Below are 17,850 nucleotides of genomic sequence, written 5' to 3' on the forward strand. Positions count from 1 at the left end.
GTGGAGAGCTGCAATGGTTGTTGCAATGCACCCATAAGTACGATTATTGTGTAATGATAAGCTTGTTGTATAATCTTAAAAGGTGGTATAATGGTGTGGCTATGAGAGCACTTAGCTGTGACAATTTCTGAATTTACCACTACACTGCTTGACTTGGTGGAAGACAGGAGTGCCTGGCATGCTCTGGTCCATGGGGTCACGAAGAGTCGGACACGACTAAACAACTAAACAACAACAACAACTTGACTTGACTTAAAAGGGTCCAACTTCTTCGCCTATTGCGAAAGAGCAGAGTGGCTTCTTATCTTTCTGGATCTTTTGCAGTTGAGTCCTCCAGGGAAGTTAGGGCCACATCCTGACTCCCTGGGCTCATCTGATAGTAGGGTTTCTGTGTACTCTTCTCCTTCGGGTTATATGTATTATTTATTATCTACACTCTCCTCCTTTACCTGATGAAGAGAACTCCTGGTCCCTGACAAAACCCCTGTCAAGCCTGCTCGCTTTTTGTTTGTTTTGATGCTTTGCTGATCGGTTGGCAAACCCACGCAGCCCCCCGTCTATCAGAATTTCAGTAGTTGTGTGTTAACACAGCTCAAATAGCCTCACAGCTGAAGATGAAACGTGCATCCAGTTATCAAGATTTTGTACAAGTTGTACTGCAGATCAAGGCTGAAGCAACAGATAAGCCAACGGGGCTAGAAAATAACTTGGGGGTGGGGGAGAGAGCAATTCTGCCAGAATGAACCAGAAGCAATAACAACAAAGGGTGTAAGGGATATAATATTTTGGACTTTCCCCCCATTTGTGATTGTATATCGCCACCTACAGGAATTTCCCACGTCTCCCCTCCTTGGAAACTGTATAAAGATTCTGGCTGATGCTTCCAGACTATTTCACAAAGTTATTTAACAGGGGACTCAATTGGAAGTGTGTGTGTGTGTGTGTGTGTGTGTGTGTGTAAGGGCCAGGATTTCCCACCAGACATAGAATGAAGCATTTTGACTAGGCCAGTTGTAATAAATGAACACTTCTTAGCATTGACTCAAGATTCATTTCAAGTGTTCAGAGCCTTTCATTTGAATACCCTCAAAAATGTGCTCACAACTAGCCCCAAATTGTGGTAGCAAATTATGTGGGGGTGTGGGTGGGGTGCAAGATGTTTATTTAACTTCATTAAATAAAAAAATTTAAAACATTTTTTAAAAATGAATTAAATTTATTAGTCTCTTATCACCCAAAAGGTTTCCAAGTGACTTGCACTGGAAAAAAATACATTTTTTTCTGTCATCAACATAGCAATATGTAGTTAACTGAGCTACATGGAACTTTTCCATCAGTTCTGTAGAATTAAGAAACATAGGCCATAGTCCCGTTAAAGTGTACAGAAATTATTATGGACATTACTTTCTTGCAGAAGCCAGAATGGATAGTTCTCAGCATTCTTGACTTTGCCAAGTTGGTGTCCCTCACCTGTTTGGAACTGCAGACTCCCATCAGCCCTGTCAGAGGTGTCAAGACTGAGGGGGCACACACATGACATCACGTTGTCTGAAGGAGGATGAGAGATCTGGAGGAGCAGGCCACTGAAGCCGTGCCTCGCTCAGCTCTGTGCCCAGCCTACTCTAGAGGACACTATGTTGACAAAGAAACAGAATCTGGCCTGTGTGAGCAGGTGGTGGGCTAACCCTTACTCATAGGGTATCCATAATGGGCTACACTCCTCCAAGTCTCCCTCTTACTCTCTGTAAGTTTCCATGTGCATGCACACATACCACTTATAAGAACATAACAACAGCCTCCTGGATCAGTGGTCCATCTAGTCCAACATTCTGTTCTCACCATGGTCTGTGGGAAACCCATAAGCAGGAGCCAAGCACAACAGCACTCTCACCCCCTGCAAGCTAGACCTGAGCACAACAGCAGCACTCTGCTCACCTGCAATTCCTAGCCACTGGCATTCAAAGGCATAATGCCTCTGTTGCAGCTAGTAGCCACTGATAGGGTTCTCCTCCATGAATCTGCCTAATCCTCTTTTAAAACCATCCAAGATGATGACCATTTCTGCCTCCTGTGGGAATGAATCCCATGGTTTCATCTTCCAACATTCAGCATCATTGGATGTCCATGAGGACAAGTGTTACGAGGAAGAAAAACCTTTTTCGATCCATTTTCTAGATGCCATGCATACTTATATAAACTTCTATCAAGCCACCTCTAACTCAGCTTCTCTCTAAACTTGTTGTTTAGTCGTTTAGTTGTGTTCGACTCTTCGTGACCCCATGGACCAGAGCACGCCAGGCACTCCTGTCTTCCACTGCCTCCCGCAGTTTGGTCAAACTCATGCTGGTAGCTTCAAGAACACTGTCCAACCATCTTGTCCTCTGGCGTCCCCTTCTCCTTGTGCCCTCCATCTTTTCCAGGGAGTCTTCTCTTCTCATGAGGTAGCCAAAGTATTGGAGCCTCAGCTTCAGGATCTGTCCTTCCAGTGAGCACTCAGGGCTGATTTCCTTAAGAATGGATAGGTTTGATCTTCTTGCAGTCCATGGGACTCTCAAGAGTCTCCTCCAGCGCCATAATTCAAAAGCATCAATTCTTCGGCGATCAGCCTTCTTTATGATCCAGCTCTCACTTCCATACATCACTACTAGGAAAACCATAGCTTTAACTATACAAAGCTTTGCCGGCAAGGTGATGTCTCTGCTTTTTAAGATGCTGTCTAGGTTTGTCATTGCTCTCTCTAAACTAGAAGGTCCCAAATGCTGCAACCTTTCCTCATAGGGTGGCCCCTCCATCCCCTTTATCATTTTGGTTGCCCTTTTCTGAACCCTTTCCAACTCTATTGTATTCTTTTTGATATGTGGCAACCAGAACTGTACACAGCATAATGAGGGACATGCTGATAGTTTATACAGAGAATCCAACAAAATATTTGGTACTGGTAACAAAATATTGGAATATCAGTATCAGAAACATTCCTCCTCCTATGATAGCAGCCATTCTCATTGGCTAGGCTTGTAAGGGCTGATGGAAGTTGTAGTTCAACAATACCTGGAGGGACAATGATTGTGCACACCTGTCATAGAACACTCTATTCCCCCCTCCCATAGGGCATTCTGACCCTTATTTTCAAAGCTCTCGACAGTTTGCTTGCCTAATGCAGCCACATCACCACTTGGAAGTTCTGCCTTAGCTTTAAGGTTTTAATAAAGAGAGAGGGAAAGAAAGAGGGAGACCCTGGCTACCTCGTCAAATATTAAAAACCCTCACCTAAGAGTGTGCTGGGACTTTCATGCACCCACAAAGATTTCCTCACAACCCCTCCCACACTGCAGCCCCAAATATGATGAAAATGGGTGAGCCCAATGTTTCACCCCAAGTGATTATCAAGAAACAAATGGAATGATTTCCCATGATGGAAAACGAACCACCCCATAATGTTGTGTTGGAGGAAAATGGGTTGTCAGCCCTAACATCTGGTGGCCTGGACCCAGTGACAGGGAGGGAGCCAAAATGCATCTCCTGATGCAAAGCACAGGAAGATCATAACCCTGGCAGATCGTAAGAACATATCCACAGCCTCCTGGATCAGGCTAGTGCCCCATCTAGTCCAGCATCCTTGGCCCAACAGTGGCCAACCAGATGCCTGTGAGGAGCCTGCAAGAAGGACCTAAGTGCAATAGCACTCTCTCCACTCATGATTCCTGGCAAGTGGGATTCAGAGGCAGTCCTGAGATACATGGTCTGACTTGGCACACAGCTGTTTCCCATGTCCTGAATCAGCCTCTCCCATGGGAGATGCAATAGTCCATAAGAACACAGGAAGAGCAATGCTGGACCAGGCCCAATTAGTGCAACATCCTGTTCTCACAGTGGCCACCCAGATGCCTCTGGGATGCCTGCAAGCAAGACCCGAGTCCTCTCCATGCCTGTTATTCTCAGAAAGTAATACTCAGGGGCCTACAGCTGCCAATGGTGGAGGTAAAACATAGCCATCATGGCTAGTATTCCACATCCATTCTTGTAATATAGAAGCTCTCCCCACCGCCACCACAAACATCAATAGGCATTTTATGGGTATTAAAATAAAGAGATGCAGTACATAAAAATAAATTCTGGCAACTATCGTGAGTAAAAAACAAACAAACACACAAGTCAAGGCGAGTGAAAAACAGCCCACAGACAGCACTGAGCAACAGAGGTGGGTGAAGGGACCACGATGGGGGGTTTCTCTCTCCAGAAAACATCGGATCAGGCAGCTGAAATTATTGCCGCCGTTCTCTTGTAACTGTCACCTGTGGTGGGTATAATTACAGGTTACTGCCGCCAGCACGCCCACCTCATATGGCAGTAAAAAGGGCCCACTGCTTGCCAAGCCCAGGCGCACAATGGAGAAGACGCACCATCTAACTGAGTCCAAAAAAGAGAACAGCCAGGGAGACTAATAAAAATGACAGCTTAGAAACAAAAGTGATAAAGCTCTGAAGCTTCGGAAACCAACCAGCACACACACACACAAGCTAGCTAGCTGGCAATGTAAGTACTGAGCTCAGTTCTCTGACAGTTCAGGGCAATGCAAGCAGTTTGAATTGTCTCCTTGTTTCCTTTCTGCTGGGTTTGGGTTTTTTAGTTCTTCCTTCCTGCCGTAAAATGCTTGCACAAGTTATTAAGGGCCAGGAGGATGGACCAAATTAGCAAAACAAAATGAAAGGCATGACTAGCAAGCCATGAAGAGCATTCAAAATGGAACAAAGGTTAGCTTCAGAAAGGCTGTATCTCAGTGGTAGATCATCTGCTTTGCATGAAGAAGGTTCAGTCTCTGACATCTCCATGTTCTTTGCATGAAACCTTGGAAAGCCACTGCCGGTCAGTGTAGACCATGGGTAGGCAAACTAAGGCCTGGGGGCCGGATCTGGCCCAATCACCTTCTAAATCCGGTCCACGGACAGTCCGGGAATAAGAGTGTTTTACATGAGTAGAATGTATGCTTTTAATTAAAATGCACCTCTGGGTTATTTGTGGGGCATATGAATTCATTCTTTTTCCAAAATATAGTCTGGCCCCCCACAAGGTCTGAGGGACAGCATTTATTATTAAACATTAGGAAGAACTTCCTGACAGTAAGAGCTGTTCGACAGTGGAATTTGCTGCCAAGGAGTGTGGTGGAGTCTCCTTCTTTGGAGGTCTTTAAGCAGAGGCTTGACAACCATATGTCAGGAGTGCTCTGATGGTGTTTCCTGCTTGGCAGGGGGTTGGGCTCGATGGCCCTTGTGGTCTCTTCCAACTCTATGATTCTATGATTCTATGATTCTATGATTCTATTCTATGATTCTATGATGACAGCGGAGCAGCCCCCTGTTGAAAAAGTTTGCTGACCCCTGCTGTAGACAATACTGAGGTAGTTGGATCAAAAGCACCCTCCATGTTTCTAAAGGCACCTTATTGCTCTCTCTTCCCATGCACCACAGCATCAATGCACAAAAATAAAAGTATCCACCATTTGTGGCTCAGGACACTTGGAAGATCATAGGTGGCCAGTGTGGAACACTAGATAAATATGAAAAGCTTGATCCAGCAGGCTCTCCTTATGTTCTTATGGGTAAGTTGCAATGTTCAGAGCAGGAAAAATATGACATATATAGGGTCTGTACCACTTGGCCCACCCAAGCTACAACTCTGCATGCACAGAAGATATAAATATGTTCATTGGAGGCATCACCAATTGTCGTGAGAGACAGAACTTGACCTGCCTCCCCCTCCAAATCCCGTCCAGCCAGTCAGTCAAAGCAGCACCTGGAGATCATCTACCTCCCCAGACTTTGGTGATGCTCTTTCCCCATCAGAGGGAGGGAGGAGCCAGCACTTCAGCTTCACCATAAAAGCCTGCCAAGTTTGGAAATGGTGGGACCACCACCTTCCTACTCTGCTCCTGTGTTGTAGCCTCCCTCTCCCATTCCTCTTCACCTTCCACCAGAATCTGGCCTCCTGGGTTTTACCCAAAGAGGCTGAGACACTCGTGACAGCATGCAAAATAATGGGGGATGACCACTAGCCTATATGTTTGTAATGGGGAGAAGGGCTATAATTTATCGAATAAGAAGAGATGTTCATCAGAGGCTATTGACCATGACAGACATATAAAGCTTTTTCATATGATACCTATGTGGTTGAGCTATGAAGAGCCCTGCTAAGGATCCAGCATCCCACAATGCTGTGGTTTCCCACAATGGCCAACTAAATGCCTATGGGAATCCCACAAACAGATGCCTATGGGAAGCCCACAAGGTGATAGCAGTTGTATGGTGGGGTACTGGTTAGTGTCAGAGACTGGCTAAATGAGGAAGATTGATTGGTGGGAGTTGGGTGGGCTCCAGAGACTTAGATACCAGATTCTGGTGGTGGGATACTGAAGAGAAATCTGCAGAAGAGACAAGCTGGGAGCTGGGTTGAGTGATCAAAGGGGGGCCAAGAGAAGGGGCCCTTCCAGGACACAGTTAGAGGCTGAGAGTCACAGCATGAGCACAGACCGTCCCAGTCCTGCTGACTCTCCTCCCCCTTTGACACCCTGTTCGAGGAGAGTCTTGCACATTTGCTGAGCAACAGATCAGGCAGGTCCAGCGGAGGAGCTCACCCCATCAATGCAAGTTCCGTCTGCTTGGGAAGGATCCAGACTGAAAGGCTAGAAGGAGAGGGTGCAGCTAGTGGTCAGCTTCAGTAACATCTCAGCTGGATTAATACAGGCCGGAGGACTCTGCTGCATTGTTATTTTCTGTTAATAAAGAGCTAATTGGATTCTGTGCCTCCCATGTGTGTGCCTGCCCTGTGGTTGACCTGGCTCGTTGATGGCTCCTTGACAGTTAGAGTGCTGGACTAGGACCTGAGAGACCAGGGTTCAAATCCTCACTCTGCCATGAAGCTCGCTGGGTGAGCTCGGGCCAGTCACTGCCTCTCAATCGAGCTCACAGGGTTATTGTGGGAGTTAAATGAGGGAAAGAACCATGTGTGCCATATCTTGAGCCCCTTGGAGAAAAATGTGGGACATAAATGCTATAAATAAATAGTGTTCTGCCATAGGTGACCCCACTGCAGCTGGTAGTCAGTGGCATGTTGCCTCTGAACTGAGAGGTTTTATATGTGGTCAATAGTGATGGCCTTTTCCCTAAACTAAAGGTAAAGGGACACCTGACCATTAGGTCCAGTCGTGAACGACTCTGGGGTTACGGCGCTCATCTCGCTTTACTGGCCGAGGGAGCCGGTGTACAGCTTCTGGGTCATGTGGCCAGCATGACTAAGCCACTTCTGGCAAACCAGAGTAGCACACGGAAACGCCGTTTACCTTCCCGCCGGAGCGGTACCTATTAATCTACTTGCACTTTGACGTGCTTTCGAACTGCTAGGTTGGCAGGAGCAGGGACCGAGCAACGGGAGCTCACCCCATTGCAGGATTCGAACCTCCGACCTTCTGATCGGCAAGTCCTAGGCTCTGTGGTTTAACCCACAGCGCCACCCGCGTCCCTCTTTCCCTAAACTAAAAAGTCCCAAATGCCGCAACTTTTCCACATAACAGAGTTACTCCATCCCCTTGAACATTGCCCTTTTCTAAACTTTTCCAATTCTACAGGGGGGTTTTTTCGAGGTGAGGTGACCAAGTCTATTTTAGCTGATGAACATGATTTTTATTTTGTTCTGTGAGAGTAGGAAATCAAGAAGTCTGCTACCAGGTGGTGCCCTCTGATTTCACGTTTAGAATTCAGCTGGACTGGTAAAAAAAACCTTTGACTTAGTTCAAAACTGGTGATGGGAATATGTCCTCCATCTGAGGGCCCCACCCTCAATATCTGCTGTCTGAGGTGGCTGCCTTACTCTGCCTAATGGTAGAGCTATCACTGTAGAAAACTCACATTGGTTCTCTCTATTTACCCTCCTGTATCATCAAGGCTGGTGAGGCTGCTTAAGCCTTCATTCAAGAAAGGCATATTTCATAAGAAAAAGCCCCAGCTTGCATACAAACTTGTCTGTACAGACTTTTGAAGGGCTGGAGTAAGGGTGGAGGAGAGACAGTCGAATACAACGTCCTTTTAATTTCCCTCATATTACAGTAATTGCATTAAGAAAACTGTAATTTCATTAAATGGCATAATTACCATTAATACTTGGCAAACTGTCAATAGAAGGGGTAATTATTCCGGAGAAAAAATTATAAGCAGAATGTGCAACGATGCATAATTCCTCACAACAGCAATTCAACGCTTAAAATTTACCTTTAAAATGTTTTTAAAATATGTATTACCCAGTGGTAGCAATTAGCTCCATGTGGCAGGCGTAACTTTCAGGACCAAAAATCTGCAGAGGGAGCTTTACAGCAGAGATTTAGAAGGCAATTCAAAGCAACTTCCGAACACTATTAAAAGGAGGAATCTTGGAATATGTTTCACTTTTGCATTCATTAGAGAAGCGCACACAAAAATGTGTATAAATTTTCATGCACTTTTGGGGTTTTTTAAAGAAAAGTTTCCAAACTCATACAGGAATGCAACTTTTTGCATTGGATCAGATTGTTATTACATATGTGATCTTTGCTGTCTATTTAGTTGTTTCTTCAGCTTGTAAACTGCCTTGGGTATAGTAATACAGAAAGGCGGCATACAAATTGAAAGTGAAATGAAAATGAGCTCATGATTGGGGAAAATGAGAAATCAAGAGAAACTGAAAATTTACAGGTTCAGCCATCCCTAGATCCTGGTCATGTACCTGCCCACCACCATACTAGCCAGCTGTTTCCATCAGAAGACAGAAAACATCCTTATAAAAACAACTAAACATTAATATATGATCGATTAAAACAAAGAGATCATGAAAACATATATGGAATTGTTGTTAATTTTTTTGTCATTGAGGCTCTTAACTGCGAGATTGCTTCAATATATTTTGTGGGGTGAGACTCCTAAATGAAATCATATAAATTAAATATATGAATTTGTGTGCTTGTGTGTGTGTGTGTGTGTGTGTGTGTGGATGAAAGCGGAGGATGTGGATTTGAAGACACAATTGAAAAAAACAACAGTGGGATTTTGGCTGCTGGGACTTGCTGATGAGACTCTCCTATTTTTATTTTCAACCAATATAAGCTAAAGAGTGAGAGAATGACCAAAGATGATGAGAATCAGGGCAGAATTATTTCCTGCATAATTCTGGCAAGTGGCACACCCAAGAGCTGCTAGGGTGTAACCAAACCGTTAATTTAAAGAAAACGAGGCTTTGCAGAAACTCAGAGATGGAACGGAAAAGGTCTATCAACATATCCTGACAAATCAGCCCAGAATCATATCCACCCACTAAGGGCAGGTCACAATTTAGAACCAGAACACAAACTTCTGCAAAATGAGCAAGTGACTCTAAATCAAGACTGAGAATTTATTTCAATAACACACCAAGATAATTTTATCAATGGTCAACCATATACAGTTAAGTAATATGAATAATAATTATTAAAAAAAACAGGACAGTGCTGAATTCTCTCTTGTTCTACTGCAGGGGTGAGGAACCCCATTCAGCACAGAGGGTGAGAAGTCTTCTTCTCCATGGCTAAAAAGTGCCCCTTTCAGGCTGACTGGGGGGCTCCAGGACACTGCAGAAAGAGGGCTTGCTGCAGAAATAGTAATTGGTCTGTGACTGTCAGGGATTGGACTGAGAAGGAATGGTGAAGACCACCCAGCCCTTCCTGAACCTTCCCAAGAACAGGAGGACAGTGTTGATTTAGAATAGTGTTTGCAGAAGGTCATAGAGAAGCTGCAGAGAGGAAGAGCTAGGAAATATTGGGAGAGCAGCAGGAAGAAAAAGCACCAGGGGAGAGACAGCTGACAGACTCAGTGTCTTTGGAAAGCATTCATGAACCACTTCCCACCCCCCAGACCCGGCGTGCATTGAGAGTAGTAGAACAGAAAGCTCAGAGGCAGAAAGCACATGTCTGCCAGCGCAGGGATGTAGTAGAATAGGAGAGACAGAGGGGTGGGACTTTACTTGGAGCTACACCATTATCTGAGAGTCCGTCTCTCTCTGTGAATTTTGAATAAAACAACATGGTAAGAACTTCTTGTTTTCCCACTGCTGGCTGCCAGCCATGAGGGAGGAAGAGCCTGACAGTGTCCCCACTCCCCCCGCGCAACCGCAGACTGCTAAACCCCTGATTGGGACTCCCCAGGCTCACAAATCCTCTCTGACCCAGCTCTTAGACTTCCTTCTGTCATTTTACCTGGCTGGAATGTGTCCAAGTGTGGTAACACCTCTTGTTTGCCTGGGTGAGGGATGGACAGAGATGTCTGTGCCTGGTCATACTCTCTTTTCCCACACCAAGCACTGGTATGTGGTCCCCATGAGGAAATGCATCCCTTGGAATGGAAAGTGCTCCCCACTGCTGCCTTAGTACTTTATACTATACAAAGGCATATATATCAAATCTGTTGCTCGTATTAGACAACGTCCATCACTGAAACATACCCACTGCCTCAGAAGGTTACCCACAAGGGAATGTGACCTTCAGGCTGAAAAGGGTCCCATCACTGCTTCCATAACATGGTATTGGTGTCACAGCACAGTGAAGCTAATCAGATTTGGTGACATGACAACCTTGTTAAGAGCAAACAGAAGACTAGCTCTCACTGACTTGGTCAATGGCTGCTGAAGGGGCTCATAGGCAAAGCTATCACATTAGGGCCAAATGTAGGCAAGATATTTGTCTATGACGTGTGACTATGTGCAAAGATTTCAGTGTGTTTGTGTACATATATTATGTAACGCCACACACCAGATTCTGCATCAAAATGCAATTTTGTTGCTTGCATGCAAATAAATAAGCAGATTTACCTTTTCCTGATTGTTCTGCACAACTTGGGAAAGGCCAGCTGCTATATGGATGTTGGTAGACCCATCCCCAAATATTGACAATCTACCAGGCACTGCCCACACGATTTCTAGTTCTTATGGCTGCAAATATCCATTTGGGACTTGTGGTTTTGAATATATGTTATCAGGACATTTGATTCTGCACCTAATACTAGATTTTGTGGCAGGATTTATATGCTTGCCTGGAAATGTAACGTAAACTTTACCCTAGAGTTAATGGTGACTACTCTTCCATTGCCAAGAAAGGGGACAGATTTGCAAATAATTTGCACATGCTAGTTTATATGTATATATCCCAATGTAGGGAGAATGGTTTTTATCCAACTGAGTTCAACTCACAGTAGACCAATTAAAATTAATGAGTATATCTAATTTAGGCCCCTTGATTTCAATAGGTTTACTCTAAGTAAAATGTCATTGGATGCAACCCAATTTCTGTAATTTGAACAGAGATTTTGCCACAGTGGGAAAGAATGTGACCAGGAGACCTGTTTGCTCCCTCAGTCTGCTTTCCAAATGCTGTTAACTGAGGGTGGGGGACAAATTCTAAGCCCAAGCTCTTCCTCCCTATGGTTCTTTATCTCCAAATTAGACTTAGACCTCCAAATAGAGGTGCAATTCAACTCCACATGGCTCCCTGAAATATAAATAACCCATTCCTCCAGACACATACACAACCCATCATAACAAGGAGCATTTCACAGTCATCTACTGAGAAAAGTCATTTATGAGAACACATTTAATTCTGTGAGAAGGCTTAGCCACTTACCACAAATGCTATCACACTCCTTACGGGAGATTCCCACAGAAAGCAGCTTTGGAGAAACTGTATCATGTTCCATATTGCCATAGTGATTCTTTTCACACGGTCAACGTTTCTCGACAAGATCTGGTGAGCATGAGGTGGGAGGGAAAAGAAGATTCAAAACAAGGAGGACTTTAAAAACAAAACAAAAAGGAACAGGGGCATGATAAAAAAAAATTAAATAAATAAATAAAGCAAGCTCTTGCATATCTATCTAACCTTTCTGCATGTGGAAATGCCCTCTCTAGTTAAGTCTGTGTGCTTGGAATGTGTCAACAAATCTCTTTACTCCTCCCTGACTATTCCACCAACGCTAAAGGACAAAATGATAGGAGACAACTATTGAAGGGAGGCAGGTAGCCACAGCAGGACGATCACTGGCTGGGAGGTAGGTACCAATGTTAGCCTCCCCAGCCCTTTGCCACTGCACCATTAGAACAGCAGCCTGGTAATTTTTGGCTACCCAGAGGCAGAGCTACCTGCTCCGGCACCCGGAGTGGCGCGGGGGTGGGGCTAGCCAGCCCATGAGCATCCCTAGCTGCCCGCCACCTCCGTGGCGAGCACCGGGGGGCACTAGCCTCCCACTACCCATGGCGAGTGTCCAGGGGGCGTGGCAAGTATGGGGTGCGCCAATGTCACCCCTCCCGGGATGACACCTAGAGCAGGCCGCACCCCCTGTAACCCCCTTCCTCCGCCAGTGTGGCCACCTAGCCTGACTTGTGAAGAGTAAAAACTTTGCCACAGCTGTAGCTGATTTCAGGGGCAGAGGGCATGGTATTTATTTGGAAGCGATTGTGGGTGGTGAGTTAACACCAAATGAGCTGTTCGAGAGAGGAGGTCACAGTTTTGGGTCTCGCCTTTGGCATGCGATGAGGCTGAGGGAACTCCCCGTGGCAACTGGCTGTTGACTTGCTCCTAGGTCAGAGACTGGAGCATGCAATGCATGTAAGTGAGTTAACCCAATTTGCAAGTGAGAGGTGGATTGCTGGGGAGCCACATCTATAGTAAGAGCCTGAATGCAGATTCAGGACAACTGGTGAGTTTTTGATGATTTTGCTATTTTATATTGTTTTGATTGTTTTAGTGCATTTATTGCAGCTCTCTTTCGTATCAATAGGCTGTGCAACTGTCTGGGAGCCCTTAGACCAAAAGCAGTCTATGTACAGTCGTACCTCGGGCTACAGACGCTTCAAGTTACAAACACTTCAGGTTACAGACTCCGCTAACCCGGAAGCAGTACCTCGGGTTAAGAACTTTGCTTCAGGATGAGAACAGAAATCGCGCCGTGGCAGCATGGCGGCAGCGGGAGGCCCCATTAGCTAAAGTGGTACCTCAGGTTAAGAACGGTTTCAGGTTAAGAATGGACCTCCAGAACGAATTAAGTTCGTAACCAGAGGTAACACTGTATATCTGAAACAAACTAAAGAGTTCCAATTTGGAACTCTCCTTATATTTAAAACAAAACCTTCATGTTCTGTGGCCACAAACTATTGTTCCTTATGTACAAAATTTAGTTAAAACCACAACAAAAAAGACAAAGACAATCCCAGCTGAGAGACAAACATACCTTCTTTGAAAACTTGCGGTTGTCTTCCAGAAACCGCCTTTCACGTGGAAAAAAGGTTCTGATACTGGCTTTTACCTTTGAAAGAATATAAATAATTGCATGACTTTGGTGTTTATGTTCAGATGCTCCATCTTGGTTTGGTACTTCAGCAACCAACTCTTTTAACCCATCCAGACTTCTGAAGATTAATAGATCTCCTAGCACCAAACTCCCCTAACCATTTTACCCAGACAACAAGCCTGCGAGGTGGGCCGGCTCATTGGCAGAGTATCTGCTCTGTAAGGCAGCTCCCTATGTTCCTAGGAAAAGGGCGATTCTCTGAAGCCATTCGACTTACAGGATTAAACAGAACATCCAGCTCCAAGTAGATGACACCTTTTGAGGGAAGTTCCAGGTCTTTGTTCTTCAGTGTGTAGCAAATTTGCTCACCATTTCTAATCTGCAAATTGAAAGAAATAATATAATAATAATGAGAAAAAGATAAGAATCTCAACTGAATATCACTGAGTGCGCTTCAGTTTTCACAGCAATGCTATAGGGTCCACGCTGGAGAGACAGTGCTTTTGTTTTATACGCAAGCGGAGCATGAGCAGAGGCAAAGAGATTCCCATAGAGCATCCTGCATGAGTATCCTTCATCCTAAGGTGCTATGCCTGCATCCAGCTCATAAGCCTCTGAGTGCTGCTCATCACCACAATGGGGTGGATGCTGGCTGAGAGAAGAGGGAAAGTCCAATTCCTATTTAATAAACAGATTAAATGCCAGCTTTGGGGCTTCTGCACCTCATTCTGCTACAGGCATCAGTTCAACGGCTAAAGAGTACTCTGCTTGAATTTCTCTTAAACTGGAGAGATCATGCCCTAAAAGAGCGTAATTGGCTAAGAAAACAAAAGCACAGATTTAAAACATCAGGGTCCAGCTTCACATTAGGGGTATTATTCTTTACTGAAGCAAGTCTAAAACGTAACACAGAGCCAACAAGCAAAACACACTCCAAAACTCCATCAGCCAGTAGGGAATCATTCGCTCCAGTTATTTACAATTTTAAATAGTTATTTTCCTTCCAAATAGCAATAGGCTGTTTGGCCGGACAACTGATGAAGCAAAGTTACTACCAAAAAACCCATAAATTCAATGATGAATTTAGGAAAGCCACCATCTCTCAGTCTCCGAACACCCTACCTCCTCCGTCTCTGCAATACTGAAACCACCCTTGCAAGATTGCTGTAGATACAGAATGTGAAGCATGTGGAATATTTAAAATGCTGAAGGCCACTGTACAATACCTTCCAACTGTTTCTGATACAAAACCAGAAAATCTGTCTTCCAGGACGCACTCCCAGGCTTGTGCACCTTGCTCTGGCCCCCCAAAAGCACTTTTGGGGAGCCAGATATTATGTGGTGTCCAGAAACATGCAGTTCTGGGTGCTATGCATGATCGCAGCAGCCCCTTTTTCGGGATGAAAACAAGGTGCGAGAGAGAGCGTGAGATTGTGATGGACAAAATGGCCGCCGAGATCTCATACGAAGAAACAGGATGTCTTATTTTCTCCCCACAGAACTTGGAAAGTATACACTGTGTTGAGACTTCCAAGCTCCATCGAATGCCATGGCCTATGGTCCTAGAAGATATCAAGTATCAGCCAACTATATGCCAGATTTCCCAAGGGAGGCTCACTTGGTGCCTACGTTACATATCTTTAGTTGCCAGGAAAGAAACAGTGAGTCTTGTTAGGAGGCTTCTATTCCCTCACAGAGCTACAATTCCCAAAGTTCCCCGTGAAGAGGGATTGATAGTTCAGCTACTCTGGAAATTGTAGCTCTCTGAGGGGTGCAGGTAGGCCTTTTTTCCCCACCCGGAACTCACCACAACCTCTCAGGTGGGCGCCATTGCCATTCTAAAAGAACGAAGGAGGTATTCAGTGGTGAGAAGGGTATCATAGCCCTTTAAATGTATGGTGTGAATGTGGCCAAAGAAACTAGACAAAATAGTTTGGAATTTTCTCACATCGCAGACACACAGAGAGAGACTTCTCCTCCCCTCCCGCTGCCTCCTCTTGCCTGCCTTGTTATGCAAATCCTGAGGGACACTTGACAAATGTCTATAAAATCAAGGAGGGGGGGTGGAATCAGAATCTAACATCTTCTCACTGTCATCTCACACAGCCGGCTGCCTCTCGCATAGACCATTTGGCAGGCGCCTGCTCTCCAGGAGACCAGCTGCTCACACCGCTCCTGTCCAGTAACATCAGGGATACGAGGACTCAGGGAGAAATTAACAGAGTCATCAAAAATTGAATAAAAGATGTTAAGGAGTTGTTCCTTCCCTGTAAACATCAAACGGCCCGTCACATGATGCAGGCCGTTCAAAAAAAAAAAAAAGTCTGAGCAAGCATTGAGCAGCTATAGCCTTTACAGAACGGGCTTAATGCAGTCCCAAAGTCAAGGACATTGTGAAAGAGGGGGCGATGGTGCTGTGTTCAAGGTCGAAAGAGAAATATGAAGCTTGGAAGTGATAAAACTACCGTTCTAATCTAAAAAATTAAGGCTTGCATCCAACCAAGGTACTATACGTATTGTTGAGGAAACCCCAATCTCCATACAGCAAGAGACTTCAAGGGTACCTGTGCTTATCCAAGGTTCAGTTTTCCTGGAATGAAGGTCAACAGAGACTGTATCTATAGTACATATGGTTTTATTTACACATATATGCAATCCAAGCATAGGATGGGAGGGCCCCTCAGCATCTACACCCCGGCAGATTTTGCTTTCCCACTGGGGTGAAGCCTTAAGTCACAGCTTTGGGTCCAACACAGAGCATCAGCCAAAACTCCCTCACAAGACCCCTGTTAGTGTATTGTTCTCCATTCTAGGATGATGCGGCCTCCAGCCAGGTAAGGTAGGGGAAAGTCCATCTGTGTGTCTCTATGGCAACAGGACAACCTCTTCAGATATGCAAGTACTTAACTGGCCAGCTAAGGCCATTATCTTTCAAAGCAACTAGTCTGACCAGTTCAGCATGTTTCCACTTATAGATTCTAACCTCATATACAGAGGATCACAGATTTCAAAGGGACTCATGGGTATCATCGAGATGGACCCTCTCAAACCTATAACATTATAAGGCAGTATCATAACACTTTAAACAGTCGTGGTTTCCACCCAAAGAATCTTGGAAACTGTAGTTTGATGAGAGTGCAGAATATTGTTAAGAGACTCCTATTCGCCCAATAGAGCTACAATTCCCAGAGTTCCCTGGGAAGATGGATTTACTGTTAAAGCACTCTGGTAATGCCAAATGCCCACCCCACCCCAAAAATACCCCTTGGCATCCCACCATAAGCACCGTCAAAGATAGGCAAGGCTAACTGCTGACCTAGCCTTTGCGTGCTCAGACACAGAAACCTCCCCCCTAAATAAATTCAAACTTGACTCAAATTTTTGGTTTGGTTTTTGGCAGAATTTAGGCCACAACTTTTTTCATTACAGAAAATGACTGGCTGCATAGGCTCTGCTTCGACTGGCTCCCTGTCATGCAGGTAGCGCTGATCCAGGGTTCCACCATAGGTCAGCCAAGGGTGAACACCTGGATAAGCACAAAGCCGGGAGTGGGCTAACTCTGCCACCCAAATGTCCCCCTGGACTCGGCATGGGCACAACCCCCTCTCAGGGGTTGACCAAACCATCAAGTCCCTGGATTCCTTTAACGGAATACCCTTCACATAGGGATGGTAAGAGCATTCTCCCATCCCTATCACCTGAACCACAGCCTATCCGCAAACTTACAAGTTGTGACGATTTGCTACACAGCAGGCGAAACCCAAATGGCAACAGCCAATCAGCCAAGCGGGGGAAATTGCTGATGTGCCCCTGTCCCAATGACAGACAACACACGACAGCATAGCAAGGTCAAGTGCAATCCCTAAAAGTAGGGAGAGGTGGGCGGGTGTTCCAATGCATGAGCCAAAAGAGGAAGCTCTGGGTCATGTGCATGGGCATAAATAGGTCCCCCAAACCGTTTGGACTGCATCCCATTGGCCAGATTGCACCCAGCTTCGAGGGACCTACCAATCAGGTGTTGTGGCTGACCAATCATACCTACCCACAACACATGGTGTTGGTTTTCCAGGTCTCACCGCAATACATGCCCTCTTTAAGGGAGGACCTGATTTGTGGAACTGAATGCACATCTGTCATGCAAAATGCCAGTAAAGAGAAGGTGCCTTCAGAGGCATAGCGTGGGCGGGGTGAGGGAGGGGACATTGCCCCAGGCACAGTTTCTTCAAGGGCGCATTTTGCTCCTCACACTGCCCCCACCAACCCCACACTGCTTTGCGAGTCTGATTGCACACCCCAGCTTCGCAAAGCAGCATGGAGCTGGGAGGGCATCAGGAGGACACAACAGACACGCACCCTTCCAATCAGTCGAATCCAGAATGATTGGGAAATGCCTGCCTGTCTTGCTGTGTCCTCCTCATATTGCCCTCCATACCCTGCTTCCCCCCTCCCCCAGCACAGCTGTGCCCACCTGCCCTGGGCACCATGAGAACATGTTCCACCACTGGGTACCCTAACAATG

The 17,850-nt window shown here is 45.5% G+C and overlaps 1 protein-coding gene across 4 annotated transcripts in view; it reads right to left on the reverse strand.

Moving 5' to 3' along the window:
• MCTP2 (multiple C2 and transmembrane domain containing 2) overlaps positions 1-17,850 on the reverse strand; it is a 115,324-nt gene that overhangs the window by 35,367 nt on the left and 62,107 nt on the right. For all 4 annotated transcript variants that reach the window (XM_082198410.1, XM_082198411.1, XM_082198412.1 and 1 more), the window contains exons 15-17: positions 13,609-13,710; positions 13,272-13,346; positions 11,669-11,788 (exon numbers count right to left, since the gene is read on the reverse strand). In XM_082198410.1, coding sequence (XP_082054536.1) covers positions 11,669-11,788; positions 13,272-13,346; positions 13,609-13,710 — 297 coding nt within the window. The remainder of the gene's footprint in view (positions 1-11,668; positions 11,789-13,271; positions 13,347-13,608; positions 13,711-17,850) is intronic.

The sequence above is a fragment of the Podarcis vaucheri genome (genome assembly GCF_965113315.1).
Source record: "Podarcis vaucheri genome assembly, chromosome: 14".
Taxonomy (NCBI): Eukaryota; Metazoa; Chordata; class Lepidosauria; order Squamata; family Lacertidae; genus Podarcis; species Podarcis vaucheri.